General features: G+C 35.0%; 2 protein-coding genes across 5 annotated transcripts; one reads left to right on the forward strand and one right to left on the reverse strand.

Annotated features, from left to right (window-relative positions):
• The first annotated feature begins 606 nt into the window (after positions 1-606).
• On the forward strand, positions 607-9,406 carry LOC104112488 (uncharacterized). Of its 2 annotated transcripts, none has more exons than XM_033660335.2 (5): positions 607-1,108; positions 4,844-4,974; positions 6,176-6,298; positions 6,974-7,101; positions 7,939-8,118. In XM_033660335.2, the coding sequence occupies exons 1-5, from the start codon at positions 895-897 to the stop codon at positions 7,988-7,990; spliced, it is 648 nt and encodes a 215-aa protein (XP_033516226.1). In that variant the 5' UTR covers positions 607-894; the 3' UTR covers positions 7,991-8,118. The 2 variants fall into 2 exon arrangements, with proteins under 2 accessions (XP_033516226.1, XP_009620718.1); XM_009622423.4 differs by lacking the exon at positions 7,939-8,118 and adding an exon at positions 8,897-9,406 and having other exon boundaries at positions 610-1,108.
• An 843-nt stretch (positions 9,407-10,249) lies between these two features.
• LOC104112487 (protein CYCLOPS-like) lies at positions 10,250-16,986 on the reverse strand. Of its 3 annotated transcripts, none has more exons than XM_070182396.1 (11): positions 16,413-16,984; positions 15,499-15,554; positions 14,975-15,112; positions 14,633-14,681; positions 14,509-14,561; positions 13,415-14,103; positions 13,122-13,165; positions 12,962-13,016; positions 11,902-11,950; positions 11,375-11,503; positions 10,250-10,620 (listed from the first exon to the last, which is right to left on the reverse strand). In XM_070182396.1, exons 1-11 carry the CDS (start codon positions 16,605-16,607, stop codon positions 10,464-10,466), a joined length of 1,614 nt encoding a protein of 537 aa, XP_070038497.1. In that variant the 5' UTR covers positions 16,608-16,984; the 3' UTR covers positions 10,250-10,463. The 3 variants fall into 3 exon arrangements, with proteins under 3 accessions (XP_070038497.1, XP_009620716.1, XP_009620717.1); XM_009622421.4 differs by having other exon boundaries at positions 10,250-10,636; positions 16,413-16,974; XM_009622422.4 differs by lacking the exons at positions 10,250-10,620; positions 11,375-11,503; positions 11,902-11,950 and adding an exon at positions 11,965-12,667 and having other exon boundaries at positions 16,413-16,986.
• Between the last annotated feature and the right edge of the window lie 1,559 nt (positions 16,987-18,545).

Raw genomic sequence — 18,545 nt, forward strand, 5'->3', positions numbered from 1 at the left:
GCGAGCTATTTAGGCTTTTATACAATCGATTCGAGGAACTTGATTAAAGTTGATTACTTGCTTCTATGATCCAATCTTGTACTTTAGATTAAAACCACTCTAGATTCTATAATAAACATAAAATTTACTATAAAGTTCCATTGGCAACTGTTAAAAAAATTTGAAGTTTTGAATTTAAAAATTGAGTTTTGCAAAATTATTTTTTATTTAGATCGAGTGTTGCAAACGATTGGAGAAATCCTAGAGTTTATATATTAATTTTTGAGGAATTTTCTAAATATTCGAGCTGATTTTGGTTGGAATTTAAGATTGAAACTAGAAAAGGAAGATATAATAAATTATATAAGTATGTATTTTTATGCTAAGTGTACAAATAATATACTATAAAATATATACAACTAATATAATTGAATGTAAGTTATATATGTTTGATCGAATTTTGTATAACAAAAAATATATAAAGATTATATATAAGTTGTATATTTTGGCAAATTCTGTATAACAAAAAGTTATACTATATTATAAATTATATATTTTGATTGAATTTGTATTTAATTTATAAAACAGCTTTAGCTACTTTTTGAAAACTCAAAAACCTAGCTAAGGTGGGTAACTATGTCTCGACCAGAAAAAATCCAAAAAGTGAATTTTAAAGCCTCAGCCCTCGCGTTGAAAATGTCCACGAGAGTCCGCCAGCGCTGACTACTGAACCTGAAATGGCAGAAGTCTTGAAAAATATCTTCTTCCCAAACACCATTTTCAACCTAAACCCAACACCTATATAATATTCCGATCACCGGAGGACATCTCCGGCTGCCGGAACCCTACTCAATTTCCCAATCTTCACACAGTAATTCCCAAAACTGCCCTTCTGCGCAACTTTTCATTTTTCCCATGGATTTGGCAGAGAATCAGGAGGAGATAGAAGGGAAGAGAAAGGAGGAGATTCGTGAGCCCACACGGTTGCGCAGATTATTGGGGATTCTTTTCTTTTTCTTTGCCTTCTTTTCACTCTCATTTTCGCTGCTTTATTTAGCTGTTTTTCTAGGGAACCTATCCATTTCCAGTCCAATTTCTCTTCCCTCTCAATGCAAGATTGTCTCTAGCAGTAAGTTGAATTACCTTTATTGCTGAATTTTGTTGGTATGCTTTTCTTTTAGAGTGTCAATTCCTTTTTTCTTGCAGAATTTTGTTTGTGGGTTTTTCTTTTGGAGGCTCGTTGGTTCTAAGAAATTGTGGTTATCTGAAAAGAAAGTTAAAAGTTTTTAGCATCATAGGGATAAAAATTTCCCTTTTGAGCTTGATTTGAGGGGTTTGTTTTTTGAGTTTGTGTGCTTACTTACAAACTGTGGATCCCTGAAAGACTTAACAAATATTGGAGCTCAAATGGTTGAGTAGTCCTTGTTGCTGTGTTAGCTTCCTGTGGCTTGGATTTCCCCCTTTTTTTTTTCCTTCTTTCCTCTGTGTGTGTGTGTGTATGTTTTACTGTTTTTGGTTGCTAAGAAACTTTTGTTGAGAAGATTGATGGAAATTTATAGAGATAGGAGGAAATGTTTCTACATAATATTCATTGATGTGGAGAAAGCTTATCATTGAGTGTCACTTAGTGGGTGCTAGAGAAGAAAAAAATTTGTATCTAATGTAAAAATGCCATAAAGGATATGTAAAGGAGTAGTCATAAGTGTGAAAACAGTGGAAGGAAATATAGAAGAACTTTTCATAACTTTGGTTTACACCTAAGTTTTGCCTTAAGTCTGTACTTGTTTATCTTAGTTATGGATGAGCTAATCAATAATATACAAGATGGATTCCATGGTGCATGATGGTTTTTGCAGATGATTTCGTCTTAATTGATGAAATTGGCAACATAATAAACTAGAATCTCGAATTATAAAGAAGCATTTTTGAGAGCAAGGGTTGTAAGATAAGTAGAAGTAGTCCCATAAAGAATGAAATTAAATTGAGATAGATAAGATTGAAGTGTTTATATGCAGGCAATTCAGATATCTTGGTTCAATCTTTTAGGAGATTGGCATGATAGATGGAGATGCAACACATAAATTTAAGTTATGATGGTCGAAATGGAGGATGTCACAAGAGTTCAATGCATTAAAAAGATACTACCAAAGTGAAAGGCTCCCTATGGAATGTTTTTGAGACTAGCAAAGTTATATGGAAGTGAATGTCAGACCTTTAAGACCCAAAATATCCTCAAGACTAGCATTGTGAAAGTATGGATATTAACATGGATGAATACAAGAGTAAACAAGATTAGAAATTATCACTCTAGCAGATGGTACAAGTTGCACATACAAAGTATAGAATGAGATAAGGTCCCTGACATAGTTTTTTCATGTCTTATGTAAAATCTACTAATGCTTGGGCATAGGTGCAACACTATGAAGATTGAATGTGTTAAAAATAGATGGGATACATTGATATCCGAATGAAGGAAAGTTGTTTCAAAATAGATACAATTTTTTTAAACTTATGTGGATTTAGCAATTAGCAGAGCACAATGAAAAAGGATCCATATAAATGACACCGACGATTCGAGATTACACTGGTAAGGTTTTTTGTTGTTGATAGACGTTCATTAGGTTGATGTTTGCTAGTGTTTGCCATTTTTTTTTTTTTTGTCTGGTTAGAATTTAGAAATCTTTATAAGTGTAGGAATATGTGAGATTCAAGAATCCATAGTTTTAAAGAACCCCTAGTCAGTCAGTCTAAAAGACGAATTATTGAGTATTCGAATGAATGGTGTCCAAATAGAATGTAATGGATATAGAGGACTCGAATAGCTGACCTTAACTTCTAAATGCGGCATACTTGTGTTGTTGTTTGATTGCTAGGAAATTGTGGGTATCTAAAAACTTTGTCGAAAATATGGTTTAAATAGTTTGCTGACTCTTAAAGATGACGACAACTTGGAGAGAAAGGAACAGATGAGTTTTTGAAGGAAAACAAGCAGTACACTGAAGATAAGATCTGACAGCATATTTTGATTTTTTTTTTTTGGTGTAAACTAGAATTTGTAAATGAAGAGGAGTCCTAATATTCTTATTTTCCTTGGATAAGTAAAGAGGAGTCCCTATTACAGTTCATAGAATCACTAGATAGATAGTCGGGGTTTCTCTTTTTTCGTTTTGGGAAGTAATCTGGATGCACAATCTTTGTGTCACGCTACACTTCTATAATACAATTACCATTTCAAAAAAGATGACGAGAACTTTGGTGTAACACTACTAATACTTTGATTTAATGTTTTGTTCGGGTCAACCTTTCTGTGGTTAGCATCATATGGCTCAAAAACTTTCCTGGAACCAAACGAGTCAAATTATTAACTTGAGTTTGTATGTTCTTGATTTTGAGTAAAATTAGTTATTGGGAAATGCTAAAGGAAATTGGAAGTTATACTAGTACCATTTACTTGCGAAAAGGAAAGGTAGTAGTACCATTCCTTATGTATTTTTTGATTAATGTCTTTTAGGCCATTCTAAGAGTAGCATATTCTTTCAAAGTGATATGGTTGAGACTTTAGAGCAAAGTTTGTAGGAAAATTTATCCAGAGTCTTCTCTATCTTCTGCTGCTATGACAAGTTTCCGTCTCCCATTGCTAGTAATGTACATTGCTTTTTTTTCTTTTTCTTATGGGTTCTGAATATGTACAAAGTTTGATTTCATGTTTGTGTATTAATCATGGGTTGAAGAGGGAAAAGCATTTGGATACAAGGTACTTCGAGTATCTTAGTTCAACAATTGGCTGACACGTAATGGTTGGACTGGTGATTTCTAGCCTTCTAACTGGTGGAGGTTATGCAATATGTATGATGTGGTGTCATGAGACTGTGAAGTGGCTACCATGGTTTCTGTTGCATATGGCATTCGGATTGTTTCTTCTCAGGGAAAGAACACACGCCATTTATTAAAACTATAAGGAAGTATTATACGGGTCAGCATGTCTTTATTGGTCATTAGCTTCAACTTTAGTTATAATGGAGGAGTTTAAGTTTTGTGCACTGACGGTGTAAAAATTATTTGCAATCTTATAAGGTAATAGTAAATCTCTACAATAAACATTAATTAGTAGCCTGATAAAATTGTAACTAGCCTGCTAAGCTACAGATGGTAAAAAAAAAAAAACTTTACACTGTTAGTGCATATAACTTAAATCCAGAAAAGAATTAAATGAAACCTGCTTCAAATATGAGCATCTCATTATACAAGTTCCTTATAGAGGCTAGCACTTTTGTGACACCTCTCTCTCTCTCCATATAGAATTAAAATACAGATAGATAGACTATACGAGTCCCATGGATGGCTAGCAATCCCATCCATAATCATCTCTAAGTAGGGATTATATCCTTCTTATTTTGACCAACATACCAAATGACCCCTATTGCATGTTGCAGCCGCAGCCTGGAAGCTTTTCCATAGGGCTTCCATGTAAGAGATGAATTTCCTCCTATTCTAACAACTTACTTAGACAAAACTAAAGGATTAATTTTCTCCATTGATGCCTAATTTGATTAAAGCATGTTTAGCAGTAAATACACTAATGCATTCTTTTCTTGACGAAATACACAAATGCATTAATTTTTATACTTCTTGCAACTATTTCTGTTAAATTGCTACAACTTTGTTACAAGGAAGAATGACAAAATGCCATATCCTTGTTGGCCAAAGGACAGAATGGTTTAAATCTCGGTTCTTTATCACCAATCAAAAAAATCTCAGTTCCTTATTGGGTACTGATTAAGTGTCTTTCACCAAATTTTGATGTGATTCAGATAATTCTCAGTTTAAGTTTCAATCGAAAACAATTATTTTATGTTCTTTGCAGGTGTGGATCTTAGGTCATCTAAAGTCTGTGAACTGGGTTTATTGAATTATAAAGCAAAGCATGTTCTTTACCCTTCTGAAAGAAAGAAGTTTCGATGTCGTTATGATTACTATTGGGCTTCTGTATTTAAGGTAACTACCACTATTTGTTGTTCCTTGAGATATTATTTTCCAGTTATAGTTCTTTTGGTGTACATGTTGATAAATTCTTAGTATCTGATTATCCATTAATGCGGTTAAATTTCTTGAAATGGAACATTGTATACTTGTTGAATGAGTTGCATCTCCATGATAATTTTGTAATAAAATTCTGCTTTGACAAAAAAAGAGAAACTTCGTGTACGATTAACCTGATATTATATATCTATTTCTTTTGGAAGGCTAATAATAAGTGGCTCTGTAACTTTTAGCTTTTAATAGAATTGGATTGTGTTTTTGTTACATGTACGATTCTAATTTCACCCAATGTACCCCAACTTTCACTTTCTTTATATAAGTGGTGATGTTATTAGATTTCTTGACAATTATAATTTTCTTCCTTTTTCTGGATAAGTATTTATCCATTTCTTCCCTTCTCTGTGCCGTTTTCTCTCTTTCATTGGCATTCCATTAGTCAGCAGGACTTGATGCATTTGAAGCTAAAATTACCTGACAAAAATGAGTTGGAAAATTTTCAGCTCGGAGCTATCCATGAATCTCTTGGTTCTGACCTTTGTATGATTCCTTGCCATGAGATGAGGGCATTTGTTACAAAGCCTTTCTAATTCATTCTTACATGTTAATTTTGGAGAATGAACCAAATATGGATTACTTGTCGAAGTTGCTGCATCTTGTTATTTATTTATTTCACTTTTGTGGACCGTTTTGTTTTGTTCTAATTTTGGTATTCTTCTTCTTTTCTTGGGTGGGGTGGGGGGTGGGGATGGCAAGGAGCGATAGATACTTCCCTAGATATTGACTGTCCAGAATTGCTTGCTTATGCATTTCTGAAGAACAAAATACATTTTTACATGTTTATCCTGGAGAATGACTTATACAACAACAATAACAACTATGCCTCAATCGCAAACAAGTTGGGTCGGCTATATGAATCCGCTCATGTTAATTTCATGCCAATGGAGAATGACTTATCAAAAAAAAAGAGTTTATACTGAACCGAATATGGACTACTTTTGAAAGTTGCTGCATCTTGTCATTTTTATTCACTTTTCTTGAATATTTTGTTTGTTTTAGTTTTGGGTTTCTTTGGTGTGTTTGGTGGGTTGGGGGGGGGGGATTAAATTGATTGTGCAGAAACGGCTCAATTGCTTGCTTATGCATTTCTGAATAACAGGTTGAATACATGGATCATTCAGGTCAGGCACGACTTGCATTAGCAGAGGCACCTAATGAGGCCCTTCCATCTGATTGTAGACCAAACTTCTCTGCTGCATGGTTGACAAAGGATAAATTCAAGGTAGATACTGGACATAGATGCTCACTATTTGAGTAATAAGAGAAACAGACTTCTTAACATGAAATTTATCCCACTTAACTGTGATAACTTTTTTCTTATGCCTATTTACTCTGGGAGTGGTCCTTACTCCTAAAGTTGATGACATGATTCCTTTCTCTATTAAATTTATATCTGGGGTGTTCCCTTCTGCAAGTGTATTCAACTCTGGCCGAATGATAACCTTAATTTTCACTTGTTACCTTTTAAATGAATTAAGTGTTGTATCCATGCATGCCCCCTATTTTCAGTTCTGAATATAGACCTGTCAAACAACTGGTTTTATAATATGTAAAGCAATGAATTCTAAAATTAATGGCAGGAACTAGGAATTTTGAGCAGGGGTATTTATTTGAAAAGGAAAGCCATTAGTCAGCATGAACAATTTTTGTCTTTATTTCGATTTATATGTTTGTGCCAATTATTACATCAAAGAGTTTCTACTCAGTGATCTTAGATTGTTAGGAGGTTTTTTGTTCAGTTTGTTTATATATGCTTTCTTCTCACTGGGTAGATATCCGATGCATTATGTGAAGCATACAGTCCAATTAATGATCATTAGAAGAAGAATCACTTTGCTCCCGCTCGTTTTCCTTCAAAGCTTAGTATCTTCATGCTGTCATGCACTTCTTTTTTCAGGTAAACAAGACTTATGAGTGTTGGTACACATTGGGAATATCTAAAGTGCACATATATGAAGATGGCTTTTTTGATTGCCAAGCAAAAGATCCATCAACTATTGAGATGTTTATTCGCTACTTAATCTTGTGAGTATTATTACTTGAGCAAAATGTTCTTGTTCCTTCTTCTTTAATGTGTTCATGACGTGATTAAAATATTCACCCAAATGCTAATATAATCAAGTAATAGTTCTAAAAAATTCTGGAGTTTTGTCTGTTGCCTCCTGGATCTTCTTTCTTGATGTGGAATCTAAGTATTGTTATAATATAACTTGACATCGTTTGCTAATCTGCTTTTACGTAGTTTGCGCCACCCATACTGCTCCTTTTGAGGATCAAAGCCTAATAATATCAAGCTAATTGGTTGAGTCTCTCCGATCTGCCCATCTCCTAATGTAAATTGTGAGGTTTCCCGCTTGGTCTGCTAATAAGTGGTAAATATAATGCATATCCTGCTTCCCAGATATGATGTTATCTTCATAATTGCTTTCTGTCATTACTTATGCTGCATCGTTAGGTACTGGATACTCCCTCCTACTGCGCTCTAGTCTCTCCGGTCAGTAAAAGAAGTTTGGAAAATGTCGGCATATGCCATTTCCTGAATCTTAGTCATGCTTCCTAACATTGTATACCTTTGTGTTTATTATACACAGGTCTTTTGGTATATAGGACTGGACATGATAGGATTTCCAATGTTATTGCCATTCAATCCTGTTCAATGTTTGTGTGTAACGTCTTCAAGATTTTTTAATATGGTCGGCTTATTGAACTATTTTCAATGCAAAAATTAGGAAAAAATAGTTTCAATCATTGAATTTATCAAGCAAAGTCATACGAACATTCAACATTCATCAAATTTGCCTAATTTGAAATTATACTGCGGTAACAAGATTAAAAAAGGAACTGGAATATGAACTTTAACAGGGAAAAAAAGGAAGGGAATGAGCAGAGGGACAAGGAGAGATCTGGATTGTAGATCAACAGAAAGGGAAATGGTCAACGAACCAATTGAACCATAAGTAGGTGGTGATCACGTGGTTTTGCAGCTCAATTGGAGGTGGAGAAAGGGAAGAAGATGAAATTGTAGCGCAACAAGAAGGAAAAGGGAACAGTGGGATCACAGTGAGAAGGGCATTGGGTTTGTCTGAGAAGAATGGACTTTGATCCGTCTACCAAACGGCCCTTTACGGAATCTCATCCATCATCAAGTTATAAGATAGTCTTGCTTGCTACTTCAATTCTGTTGCCTTATTATTTATGCACTGTTCTTTTATTATCCGTTGTTTCAGCTTTGAAACTTGGGGATAATGGGCCCGTCCTTCTAACTTCTCTACTTAGATACTGAACTTGCTGCAATAGCTCGGTGTCGAACTCTTTGCATTTCCTGGATGAAATGGTTTCCTCGAACTCCTTTTTGAGATTAAACTTACCTTAGTTTGGGATTGAGGCACGGAACTGGTTTAGAGGTGACATTCTCTACACTGGTAATTTGAACTGAACATGAATAAGCTCAAAGTATGGAGTTAGCTTAGAAACAGTAACTCTGCATCTGACTTACCTGAAACTGGAATTTGATATATTAGCTTAGAAATTGGTCTCTGTTAGCTTGCTAAAGCTAACTATGCATCTGACATTACTTTAAATTGGTCAGGACTGAAATATTAGCTTATATATTCTAGTAGCCAGCCAAGAATAAATACGATTCCTTGAGTCCTGGTTGTCAGTTTGCTAGGAGTTACGGTTTCCATGTTTCTTTCTACACCCTATAGGTTTGTGAAAAATTAAGATCAAACAGCATGAAGGTCATACTCACTAACATTAATTGTTTTGGTTTCTATAGCCAGCCCGATTCATTTGTCTTAATTGGATATTATTGTGGCAGGTTCATGAGGATATTAAAGTCTTGGTATGTTAGCAGGGTTTCAGCCTGGCACTGGAGATGGGAAGCTGTAGCTGGAGTTATTGCTGGTTTCTGTACTTCCATGATATCAATAGTTTTTTTCACACTCTTACAAAGGTTGATCTCTCGCATCTATCAACTTTCTGTGACAAGAAGGCTTACTCTGTCTCTCAATAAAGTCCGGTTAAAGAGAGTTTGTTTCCTGCTAGCTTATGTGTCATTTACTAGTTGGTTGGCCATTCAATATTTCAGAAGGATCGGCCTCCCTGAAATTGCAGTTCACTATAGCATGTAGCACTCATTTTTGTAGAAGTGCAGGAGCAGGTCGATCGGCAGTTCAAAATGTAATATCCTTGTACCAGTAGACACAATTTTCACACAGTGTTCCTATCATATTGTTGTATTGTAATTCCTTGTGTACAGAACAAACTGCAGGAATAAATACTTGTAAAAAGTTATCCCCGAGCAATATATTGTGCACGCTTGAATGAAGTCAATACTGTAGTTCTCAGGTGACCCTATTCATCCTTGCCATTCGAGATTTTGCTCTTCAGAACCGATAATACCTGAATCTGATTGGTTACAGTGGGATCAGGTTATCTAGGAAGCTTGTAGCTTAGCTACCACCTTGATGCCTTTTACTAGGAAGTATCAGCATATTCTTTTTTTTAATGACCGAGAAATCCATGCAGACCAATTGATTTATGGTTCGGAACTAGGTGGATAATGGGCCCGGTTCTCTACTCAAACACTAAGCTTTTGTTTGTGGGTTTGAGGCAGGATGACATGCGTCTTAACTCACACATCACGGGTTGGGCTCTTACCAGTAGACCAAAGCCCTGGAGCACAAGTATAAGCATATTGTCAGTTGTGATACTTGTTAAAGTAATAGTTATGGCTGTACTGAATCGTCTTTTCTGTGCTAGAACTTTGCATCTTTTGCTTCACCAAGTTTGCTGTTCATTGAATTCTACAGGCCCCTAGATTTTCTTTGGCTTTTTATTGAGTCTGCCTGGTTTAGATGCTCAAACAAGATAGAACAGTAACTTTAATTCTGTTATTCAAGTGATTGCGCTAGCCATATTCTGGTTGCTATTTGGTTTGTTCTTCCACAGCGTTGCTGCACTTCCTGAAGAACATTCCCTTTAAGTACTAATACTAAAGCAGAAACGCTAATGTATTTATTTAATTTACTAATACTATAGAGTTAGACAACATCATCAATTAGGAGGAAAGAAGGATAATTAGTGATTTTATTGTTAAAAGAAAGAAAAAACATGAAATACTGATAGAAAATTCAATTTTCAAAAGATACAGTTGCAGAAAAGAAGGAAATAAAGAAAACATTTTAAAGCTCCACAATAGATAGGCGTCCTACAATGTACTCACAAAATGTTCAAGTTCATCGCAATCTAGATTTCTGTCACTTTAAATGTTCTTACCACTTGATATTTGGATTACAAACTAAAAACATGAAATATTCAGTTGAATAACGGTCTCCAGCAACCCGATAGAACTTCCTTAGAAAGCACATTTGGAATTGGAGCTGTTAAAAAACAACACTCGTAACCTTGGCAGTAGAGGTGGAGGAATCTAATCTAAAACTTTCCAGATTCTGAAATGATCCTCTCAATTTCTCCAAGAAGGCGCTCTTTTTCTTTGACCAAGTCCTCGTTCTGCTTCTGCAGCTCTTCAATTTGCGTAGTCTGTTCAGAATCCTTTCTGTCATTAGAAAACTCTGATTATCAAAGATTGCTTTCATTGCATAGTACTAATAATGCTAAGATGATGTAAAAATCCAACAAAACTACATCTTTGATTAGACAACAGCAAAAAAATGCATTCAAGCAGGATCTCATTGTACTTCATTTCTAGGTACACTACTGAGCTCATTTCCTGTTTGCTTCTTTTTTGCCACATACTTATGGAGTCGGGGATTTTATTAAACCACCTAAGATAACAAGCCTGAGACATGGGCTTTGAGTTGAGAAACTTCTGCATATTTACAGAAGAAAATTGTTTCCAATTGGTAAAACCAGTGGAGTGGTTATACCAGTCAACCTTTCATGGTTCAAATCTGATGCATGATAAACCTCATGACATGCTCAATTGTTACCTGGTTTCCACAACAAATGGAAAGTATGCAAAAAGTTAATACTAAAACTAGGATGATCGCTTTTCGCTCCCTTCCAACTTCAAAAACTTGGTTTTGAAATCATACAGTGTAACTAACTGACTTATCAATGGAGAAAGCATTAGTTTCCTATTCCAGGTCTATAGTATCTAGTGATCCTTGCATGTTTGCAAAATCACAGCAATCTCGAAATTGTTTCACGTAATTGATAGCTTATATTAAACATGCTTGGAAACATGGATAGATATTATCAGTAAGTGAAATTTGTTTCTTCCACAAAACAGAAGTTGAACCACAAAATTTTGCAGCTTTATGTTTGAACGTACCTATTCATAAACGCCAAATTAAGTTTAAGTGAACGGACTTCCTTCTCCAGATTCTCACAGCGCTTCAAAAGGGATTGCATATCTGAAGGAATTGCTGGTGTTAAATTTCTCTCTTTGGCTTCTGCCATTCTGCATCAACATCGAGACCAATATGAGGGTAGCAAGCAGTTTTCAAGCATATGAATAGACCATCAAGTTATAGCATCAGAATAATGTGCATAACCTTTGCAACGAAAAGCATGCATGCATGTGTTGTTTTCCATTTAGATTATAAGCAATAATATCACCTAGTCGAGGCCTTACAGAACATCAAAGTTTAAATGAACTCCTATACTTTTCAAAAACTTATTTTGATTTCTGCTATCAAATCATTACAGGAAAATAAAGGGTGGAAGCCACATGCGTAGGCAGAACACAATTAGTTTCTACATCCAATAGTTTTACCAACCAATAGAAAGACTAATGATCACTAAAATGAAATGTAGTAAAATAAGATTCACACAAGTTCTGAGAATAGTTCTACATACTTCCGAGACCGCTCCACCCTTCGCTTCTTTGTAGGATCTCCATTTTCCGCTGCATTGGTTGATGCTGGTTAGAAGCGAACGGCATGAAAAGCAATTAAGTAACAGCATGCATTTCATGTAATATAACATCTGTGTACGATTAAGCCATATTTTTTTTATCTAATAGAATTGCAGAGATAAAACTTTGGAGCATAAACCTCAACATAAAAAGGGCAGCCCGGTGCACAAGGCATCCCGCGTTCACGCAGGGTCCGGGGAAGGGCTGCACCTCAAGAGGTTTGAAAATAGATTACTAGCACTGTTGGGCTACTCAAGATATTAACAAGAATCTGAGTTGACACTGCACCTCAATTTTTCCATTAAATAAGACAGCTTCTGTCTCGTGGTAAGCATGGACCTTTCATATTTACTTTGTTGTCTCTTTTTAGAACTCTTCGATCTTTAAAAATGTTAGAAAAAGATATAACAAACATCTTATTCCTTATATTCCCAGAGCAAGAAAGAACCATTAGAGGAAAACCTTCTGAAGATGAACAGAACTCTCATGAGAAAGTGCCTTTGGTGCCTAAAACTCTTTATCATATGCCCATAAGTGGGCCAACCATTACAAGTGTTGCAAATCACATTTTACTTGTAAGCTCTCTTAAAGCCTTTTAGCACCAAGTAGTATTTAAACAAACTATTCTTACTGTATTTTCCAGTTTCACTCCTTTGATTGCATGATTCCTTTAATATGAGCCAATTTTGGCAGTATTGCAGTGCCGACCTGTTAAATATATTTTGTAAGTTCTTCGGATATGCTCCTTGCTTTGTTGCTTTCACCTAACAAGTGATCTAACCTAAACTACTTTGTAATTTCAGGATAGGAATACTTAATACGAACCTGACAGGGGGATAGGGAGAGAGAGAGTCAACAAGAATGCAATAGGAAGCAATCGGCATGCCACCATGTTGTTTGAAGAAACATGATCAACATTGTTACATTTATAATTTAAATAGATATGAAAGTGAAAATGCAAAGATGTGATATTTATCCACTGTAGCTAAATGCCTCAGTTACCTGACTGAACCGATGTCAAAGATCCATTTCGAACTAAACCTTCTTTCTGCGGTGTCTGAACAAATTGGAGAAATTATCGTCAGCTAACCATCTAACTATTCTAAATTGAATATTGGGTAATATTGTTTCCAATCCCAAGGACATAGGAGGTAGAGAATACCTTCTGGTTGTCCTTCACGTTATCATATATTCGTTCTCTAAGATCTGCACTTGAACAGTAAATGAATATATTAACAAACCTATGCTCAAAAAGTTTGGAGAGACAACCATATAAATAAGTGCACTATGCAAAATCCAGAGTTTCAGATGTATCATTTCTTAGTTTGAAAAAATAAGTATCATTTCTCAGTTTGAAGACATCCTTGCTTGCATGAATTCGCTAAGACGCGCACCATACAAATAGAGCACAGCACAGATAATTCAATACAGACAGCTGATGTACGTCATATTCACCTCTGGCAGTTGAACCATTTTCTAAGCTCCTTGCATATCCAACTTGATTTCTAGAGCCTTCGTACACATTTAAAGCATGACTTGCATTGCTTAGACCATCACATGCATCAAAACCGGTTGAAATTATTGGCGCAGCAACAGAGGATTCACTTTGGGAAGGTTCCTGTGACACCACGCACATCTGGATTGGGTTTGACTTTGAGGGAGCCATAATACCTTCTAAGACGACATCTAATGACCCCTGAACCATTTGTAGAATCCCTGTATCTCTGACTTGAACAATGGATGCATCCTGATACGTCCCTTGATTTTCAGAAATATGATTCCCTGGATGTTGATTCATGCCAAAGTTGTCTTGATTACCATAACACCCTAGCATATTCTCCTCAATGGCTTCCCTAGCAGTGTGATAGTTTGTTAATTTCTTCCGCTCTAAAGTACCCTTTAGCATGCTTACGACAGATGAAATATTATCTGCACCATCCACTTGCTGAGTTTCAAAAGTAGATGAGGATGAATTTGATGGAGATATAAAAGTATTGGGTTGACTGGTAAGTTCACACATTGACATGTCAGTGAACACAGTGGGATCAGAAACTTCTTTAAAGTTAACAGCATTTCCAGGTATATTATGCAGGGATTCACGAGCTAGAGAAGACTGTGAGTTTTGCATGGCTGCATACCTCCTCCTACAGAAATTTCATGCAACAACCAGGTATATTATCGCAAGAAATGATCAGCATCCAGCAATAACAATATGGAATACATTGATGGGGAAAAAGATTCTCCAATAGTTTTTTAGCGATTTCTTGTACTTGGAAGTCTTCGTTTCAAATTAGATATAAACTCTAGGGAAATATTACTTTTATTAGGCTGGCCTCCAAAATAATAGCCCGCAAATGTATATGGTTTGTATATGTTGGCTAGCGCCTGTACTTAATTTCCCAAAAATCAAGAAAGCCCTAAACTCAATCTACATAGGAAAATATAAAATTCTTGAGGGCCTAATTCCAAGGATATATAGTGCTCCTTAGAGAAGAGCAAGCAAGGACATTATCCTCCAACCGCCATAAAGGATGCAATATGAAGGATACCTTAACTCAGAGGAGCGACTTCTCGTCATGGGCTGAGAACTATGAAACCAAGTCTGCAAGAAAGCTCTGTATGAGAATCATAAGAGAAATTCTGTAAATTGATATCTGCAATTATTGAACAAACCTTGGCTAAAAAGAGATTACTAGCTTGCATTTCCGTATCTGTGATATTCCTGAAGACAAATAAAGCCAAAATTGGTTACTACCCCCAAAAAATTTCAGAATCACTAATAACATGAGAAAATCGCATGAAATATCTAGATTGGTTGAGCAATAACCTCAAGCCGGATAACCCACAAATAATGGAAAGTTGAAAACCAAATGAGTAAGCCTAAGGCAGCAATAAAACACATTGCAATAGCCCCAGAAAATGGACTTCTTTTTCTATTTTGGATTTTAATTTGGCATTTACTAACACAGATCTTAATTAAATCATACAGCCCTACAGGAGGAAAAGGTAGATCACCTTCTTGAATGTTGGTTAAGGCTGCTAGATGATTCATTGGCACTAGATGCATTATGTGGCTGCAGAGAGTCAGTCACTTTTCTTTTCTGAATTCCCGCATACTGCTGATTTGATAGACCAGCAAGTTCACCTGAGATCCTGCATTTTAAAACTAAAGAATGTAACCACTTCTGAAATCATCAAAATTTGTTCAAGCTACAGACATTTAGAATAGTCATAAAAGCTGAAAAAATAATATAACTTTTCAATGGCATAAGTTGTCATATCCACTTCCACGTCGAATTGGACTTGCAAGTTAGAGTGATAAGTGAAAAATAAATCATAGCTATAGTGAGAATTCAACTTCCTCTACATAACACGAGGAGATGATCTGAACCTACTAATCATAAATAACTATATTACACTCAAAAAGAGGAAGAGACAGAAATAATAATGTAAAAATACATAATTGGCATCCTGTACATTGCATTACAAGGTTATGCTACTAATTGGCACCTGTAATGAATCATTCCAAACAAACTAACCTTCGTGATCCTTGTCGAGCTCGGTGAGCCATCGTTGTAGAATCACTGCCATTATTCTAAGAAGCAAACGGTAGTGAATCAGCCGATTTACAAAAGAGCAAGCAGGCAAATGTAAATACATGTCTTTGACCTCTAAATCAGGACATGTAAGGACTAGTCCCTAACTCTTTTAACTATATATAGTGTTTAACCAACAATAGTAGAGCAAGAAAAGTAGAGATACAATGACAGTTATGCATCGCCTACTGGTTGCCTCTTCCTTGGCAATATGAATCCATGAAAGAGAAGCCAGGAATACATGCCTCTACTTCAAAACTCTCTAAGTTATCTCTTTCGTTCAATGACTGCTTAAAATTATGAGGAATGTGATATAATGTAGGAGAAGCATTTAGTATGATTGAAGAATGCATATCCATCAATTGTGAGATGCCAGTAGCTTTCTCATTTGATCAACACATCAAATGGGACACTTTTAACAACTCGTCTATAAATTCACAAGGATCGATATAGAGAGAGCAAAAGTGATACACATCTTTCTTTTTCTACTTTGGTTGTGAGTCCGTATGAAGAAATAAGGATACACATAGTTCAAGAGATGATTGATAGCAGTGGCGGACGCACGTCTTGAACCCGCTTCATCAAAAAATAATATTGTGTATATGTATAAATTAGGATTAAAGCTACGTAAATTTTGTATAAATATTTTATTTGAACCACTTGACAACTACTATTTTACGACTAAAGTTATGTACTTCTATGATTGAACCCGCTTGCACAAAATCTTGGGTCCGCCACTGATTGATAGCATGATGAGAAGAATGGAATTCATTTATATATATGCAAATTAATAGGTATTCTTAACAATATAGCAGATTTGAGAATGTAAGATGCAAAGTCTTAACATAATTGCTTGCCTCTGCAGTGGTGAGCCAGGTTTTGAAGAGTTCCTCACTATCAGTGCGAAGGGAATGAGAGATGTTTCTAAAACCCAACATCTCCATTGTAGGCGCAGGCACTCCTACTGAGTTCTCCATCATATTTCTTATGAACAATTCTTCTTCGCTTGTATTTCTACACAAATCTGAATATCCTCTTCCCTCCATTTCCATTAATTCCTATCCTTTCTCTTCTCTCAATTTCTTTCTTGATACACAAGCAAACGAAAGAGAGAAACTCAGGTCTGCCGAAATGAAGATATAGCCTGAGTGAGTGTCTGAACCAGCTACTCTTTTGATGTACAAATTCACTCAGAGAAGCTCAAAATTTTAAATTCAAATCATGAAAATTCTAACCTATTTAACTCAACTCACATATCAGATTCATCACAAGGACAATTAATATTGTTTTCTTTTTTTCACTCAAGTAATAGATATAGATATATATGCTGCAGAATGATCAAATTTTTGTAGCAGTGGAAAGATGTTAGGACTAAAACATTTAACAACTTTAATTTGTAGCTAAAAAAGAAAGGAATTTGGTGTATAATAGAAGCATCAAACGTCACATTTAAGCTCATCTCTTTCTTTCTGAGTCAGTAAAATTAATTGACAAACGTATAGTTGGCTTTATTAAAAAATTAGTTTTGATGGAATTAACAAATATCCAATTTGATTAGATTCCAGTCCACCTTATACTTGTCTTCTTTCCCGTGTGAAAACAACAACTTTTTCCTAGGCTAATTTGTACCTGTCAATTAGTGAAACTAAAGTAAAAAATGAACAGAAAAGGAAGTATCTCAAGTAACCTTCATTCCTTCTTTTTTTTCTAGCTAGATAATCAAATGTTTTAAGGACAAAATTGCCAGTTTTCAATAAAAAAAATTGTAAATGATAACCAAAAAAAAAGTGAAGTCTATTCTGACATTAATGTTTCAACAACACAATACAATATAGTTTAAAACATTACATTATGAAACGATGAAAAAACAACAATCAAAACATACGTACTGTTAATTGTGTTTAATAATTAGGATGAAACTATATATATATATATATATATATATATATATATATATATATATGTGGTGACAATTAATGAGCCCTTGTTATGGACAAAGAATAAGTGTATAAAACATGTAGCACATTTTATAAACAACTAGTAGTAGAATTTAATCCTTTGATGATCAAGAATTCAATCATATGACAAGAACTAAATACTACTCCTATATATTAACTGTTCTGATATCAAATTCCTCTCAGTTTGCCCATTTTCAAGAAAAGGGTTTAAGAAGTTTGTTAAAGGTTTTTACAATGATTTTATTTTCAGGCCTGCATGCATAATTGCATATGCATGAAGAAGATACAAGGGTACACATGGTCCAGAGGATTGAGGAAAAAAAATAGAGTTTTAACTTTTATATACTTACAATGTATAATTTCAACACTATTAGATCACCTAAAAAATAACAACAGATAATGGTATACAAAAAATGGAGTCAATAAATACGACAAGTTATTTACTATAACAAGTTAATATACATTACTAGTGTAACTCTTTACCCCGTTGGTGCGTTTATGTTTAAGTTGGGAAAATATAGTGTATGTGCCTAAATTTGCGACGAAATTAATTATGTGGGAAGACGGTCAAGAGACTGACTGTGTAAACAATACATTTTAATGGAAAAGGGAAAAGAGCAAAATATGAATAGATTAATGGATTTCAGACTCAGTTATTAAAGGACGTAGGGAATGATGAAAGCCATGAAAATGACTTAATTATAATGGCCCCCTGCTGGCTGTTTCATTTCATAGTAAGTTAATTAAGCCACACAGTGGCTTTACCCTTTTAACTTTTTCTCAACGCAAGAAAAGGAAGGAAATGAAATGGATGGACTCTCCTCTCCGGATTTGGCTCCTCTCCCTAGCTCCTTTCCTTTCCTTTCCTTTCCTTTGCCCTTGGAAGAATTAACCTAAATAGCCCTTCATTCACTTGATTAAATTAAAAATAACTGGTACATATATAATATATGGATAATAGTGTACTATATATACCACCTAAGAAAAATATAACAATGAATTCGACCAATGTCTACCTTATAAGTACATGCA

Source organism: Nicotiana tomentosiformis, chromosome 8 (genome assembly GCF_000390325.3).
Source record: "Nicotiana tomentosiformis chromosome 8, ASM39032v3, whole genome shotgun sequence".
NCBI classification, from domain to species: Eukaryota; Viridiplantae; Streptophyta; class Magnoliopsida; order Solanales; family Solanaceae; genus Nicotiana; species Nicotiana tomentosiformis.